The sequence below is a fragment of the Cebus imitator genome, unplaced genomic scaffold (assembly GCF_001604975.1).
Source record: "Cebus imitator isolate Cc_AM_T3 unplaced genomic scaffold, Cebus_imitator-1.0 Scaffold8, whole genome shotgun sequence".
NCBI classification, from domain to species: Eukaryota; Metazoa; Chordata; class Mammalia; order Primates; family Cebidae; genus Cebus; species Cebus imitator.
The window spans coordinates 9,256,543-9,259,713 of NW_016107323.1; the positions used below are offsets into that span (position 1 = coordinate 9,256,543).

Genomic DNA, 3,171 nt, shown 5'->3' on the forward strand with positions numbered 1-3,171 from the left:
GCATGGTGGTGTGTGCCTGTAGTCCCAGTTACTCAGGAAGGCTGAGGTGGGAGGATCACTTGAGCCCAGCAGGTTGAGGCTGCAGTGAGCTGTGATTGCATCACTACACTCTAGCCTAGGTAACAGAGTGAGACCCAGACTCAAAAAAAAAAAAGAAAAATACATATATATTTTAAACTCCATCCACAATGTAAGCTAAAGATAGACCATTAAATTCCATTATGTTCCCTATTTGTAAGTATTTAAGGCATTTTGCAAAATGTTAAGGTAAATAACATAATCCAGGCTGCCATCTAATAAGATGACTGGACACCGGGTAGGCCTTACAGAACCAAGAGGAGCCTGTGTGTTGCATCAGCACTTTATATCGGCTGCCTCAGGCAAGCTGCTAGCACATGTGGCCTATACTTTATCTGTTGTAAACTCTCCAGTAAGTGCATGAAGTTCTAAGGTCTGTTTTAATCACAGAGTTTCCTATCGCTTAGGTACCACAGAAATGGGAGCTTCCCACTGGCTGGAGACTTGTCATTGTTCACCACAGCATCCCCAGGGCCCAGGAGAGGGCCTAGCAGGTAGGAGATGCTCAGCAAGTATCTGTTGATGAATGTACCAATACCAGGTATTGGTACAGGGGTGAGATTCTGTTAGAAAGATTGGATTCTAATTCCTATTCCTTTGCAGACATATTTCTCTAGGAAGAAGGTAGTCTGTGTGCCCACAGTCTACTCCCAAAATGCTGGAATTATAGGGATGAGCCACTGCCCCTAACCCAATAAGGCATTTTTCGAGTGACTCATGGCTAGTGGTGGAGTTCCATTTTTTTGAAGCTATTTATCTGCTCATTAATGAATAAGTGAAGACTAAACTTCAGAGAGAAGCAAAATCTCTGAATTATCTAATAATGAAAGAACAAAAGTACACATAACTCTGGCGTTACCAAATGGAGGCTCTAATGGTGAGGGCTCATAAAGCCAGGGATTTGCTGTAAACTAGGGGGCAGCAAGTTTGTTTTTCACTAAATGATGACAAATTGCCCATTTCCAGTTGCTAAATTTATTTAACTTTAACCTATTTAGACCCAAACCTGACGCCAGCAGAATCACACAGGGTGAAAAAACTCCCACCGCACTCACCAGGGGAGAGAGTCACGTCTAAGCGAACGCTCTTCCACTGTAACAAACTGGAGCCATTGTAGTGCACGGCTCGACCGTTGCTATGAAAAATACAAAGAAGGGAGGTCAAAGACAGGAAAGAGAAGCCTCACTGGCCAACACACAAGCAGGGAAGTGGTGAAGTTGGGGGGGGGTCAGCATTGTGAGATTATTATAATATCACTTCAGTATTAAAATACCTGCACCAGTATTTCCCAAGCTGTATTCCTAGAATTTGGGAAATAAACAAGTTTTTTTAAAAATTACAGGACAATTAGAAAGGAATCTTATTAATGTACACTGGAAATCCCCAGAAAGGAAAAATAATGCTCTCCTTTCCCCAAACTCATTGAAGACAGAGCTCTCTTTTGACTTCCTAAACACCTATACACACCTTGTAGGAAGCTACTGTTCTCTGCCATACTGAGCTACTTCTTTTACTTACTTATGAAAAAGGCAAGTCCCCACTGGATTAGTCCAAGCCCCATCTCGCTTCTCCGCTTCTGTAGTGAAGCCAAAGGAAACTATGGGCCCGGTGTCATCATCAGTATCTCCATAGGAAACAATTTCAATTTCCCAGTAAAAAGATGGGGCCTGAGGAGACACCAGAAGACAGCAGCAATCAGAGGGCTAAGCCTGGGCCTGAAACCTGCTTTTTCTTTCAAATCTGAAGAAAAGACACAAAACACAGTATGTCATGTGATGTCTCACCTGAACTGGCAGTGGTGATGTGGCATAGATAAAAGTGCCCCGGGGCAGGCCTCCCCCAGCACTAGGGTCAGCCAGGAAGGTGACTGAGGTAAGGTGAGACGAGAACATGCAGGCTCGAACAGGCGGAAACACTCGGGAGGGGCTCCAAGTAATCTCTTTGGGCTACATCGGGGAGAAAAACCCATATTCAGTAGAACTGCAAACACCAATCCCTTTACTCTGTCAAAGAAGAAAAAGAAATTTTATCTGATGGTACTGAAATATAGGCAAATACATCGGGGAGAAAACCCCATATTCAGTAGAACTGCAAGCACCAATCCCTTTACTCTCTCAAAGAAAAAGAAATACATATGTATTTGCCTATATTTCAATACCATCAGATAAAATGTGTATGTATACACACACACACACACACACACACACATTTCAATACCATCAGATAAAATATGTATGCATATATATATATATACACACATACATATTTATTAATTTAGAGACACGGTCTTACTCCCATCGCCCAGGCTGGAGTGCAGTGGTACGATCACAGCTCACTGCAGTAACCAAACTCCTGGGCTCAAGTGATCCGCTTGCTTCAGCCTCCCAAGTAGCTGGCACTACAGGTACGCATTGCCACACCCAGGTCATTTTTGTATTTTTTTGTAGAGACGGGGTCTTGCTATGTTGCCCAGGCTGATCTCAAACTCCTGGGCTCAAGCTGTCTGTCTGCTTCGGCCTTCCAAAGTGCTAGGATTATAGATGTGAGCCACTATGCCCAGCCAGGCACATGTATATTTTTTAAAAAGCATCTTTTTTCCAAATAAAACTTTTATCCTTACTATCTCTTTAAGACATTATTTATCTTCCATTATCATCAATTCCAAGGTCTAGTCCCTATCCGCTTATATTTCCCATGTAGTTAAAGGACAAATTTTAGTTCAATTTACATATGCATGACTTAATATTCAGCTCAAAGCTAAGGAGGGATACAATAGTATCCCTTTTTTTAAAGGTTTTTTAAAAAAAAATGTTTTCTTTTTTTAAAGGTTAGTTGTCTTGCTTTCTCACTTTTATTTTTAACCGTTCTAATCATAAAAATCTCAAGCTTCTCTATCAGATAAAATCACCCTTTTTTGTTTTTTTGAGACAGTCTCATTCTGTCGCCCAGGCTGCAGAATCCCAGCTACTTGGGAGGCTGAGGTAGGAGAACCACTTGAATCCAGGAGGTGGAGATTGCAGTGAGCCAAGATCATGCCACTGCACTCCAGAATGGGTGACAGAGTGAGGCTCCATCTCAGGATCTCAGGAAAAA

At 42.2% G+C, this 3,171-nt stretch overlaps 1 protein-coding gene across 1 annotated transcript in view; it reads right to left on the reverse strand.

The window, feature by feature from the left end:
- The window catches only part of HECTD4 (HECT domain E3 ubiquitin protein ligase 4), a 232,540-nt gene that overhangs the window by 58,071 nt on the left and 171,298 nt on the right, over positions 1–3,171 (reverse strand). The window contains exons 45-47 of the mRNA XM_017540172.1: positions 1,863–2,024; positions 1,597–1,745; positions 1,134–1,213 (exon numbers count right to left, since the gene is read on the reverse strand). Coding sequence (XP_017395661.1) covers positions 1,134–1,213; positions 1,597–1,745; positions 1,863–2,024 — 391 coding nt within the window. The remainder of the gene's footprint in view (positions 1–1,133; positions 1,214–1,596; positions 1,746–1,862; positions 2,025–3,171) is intronic.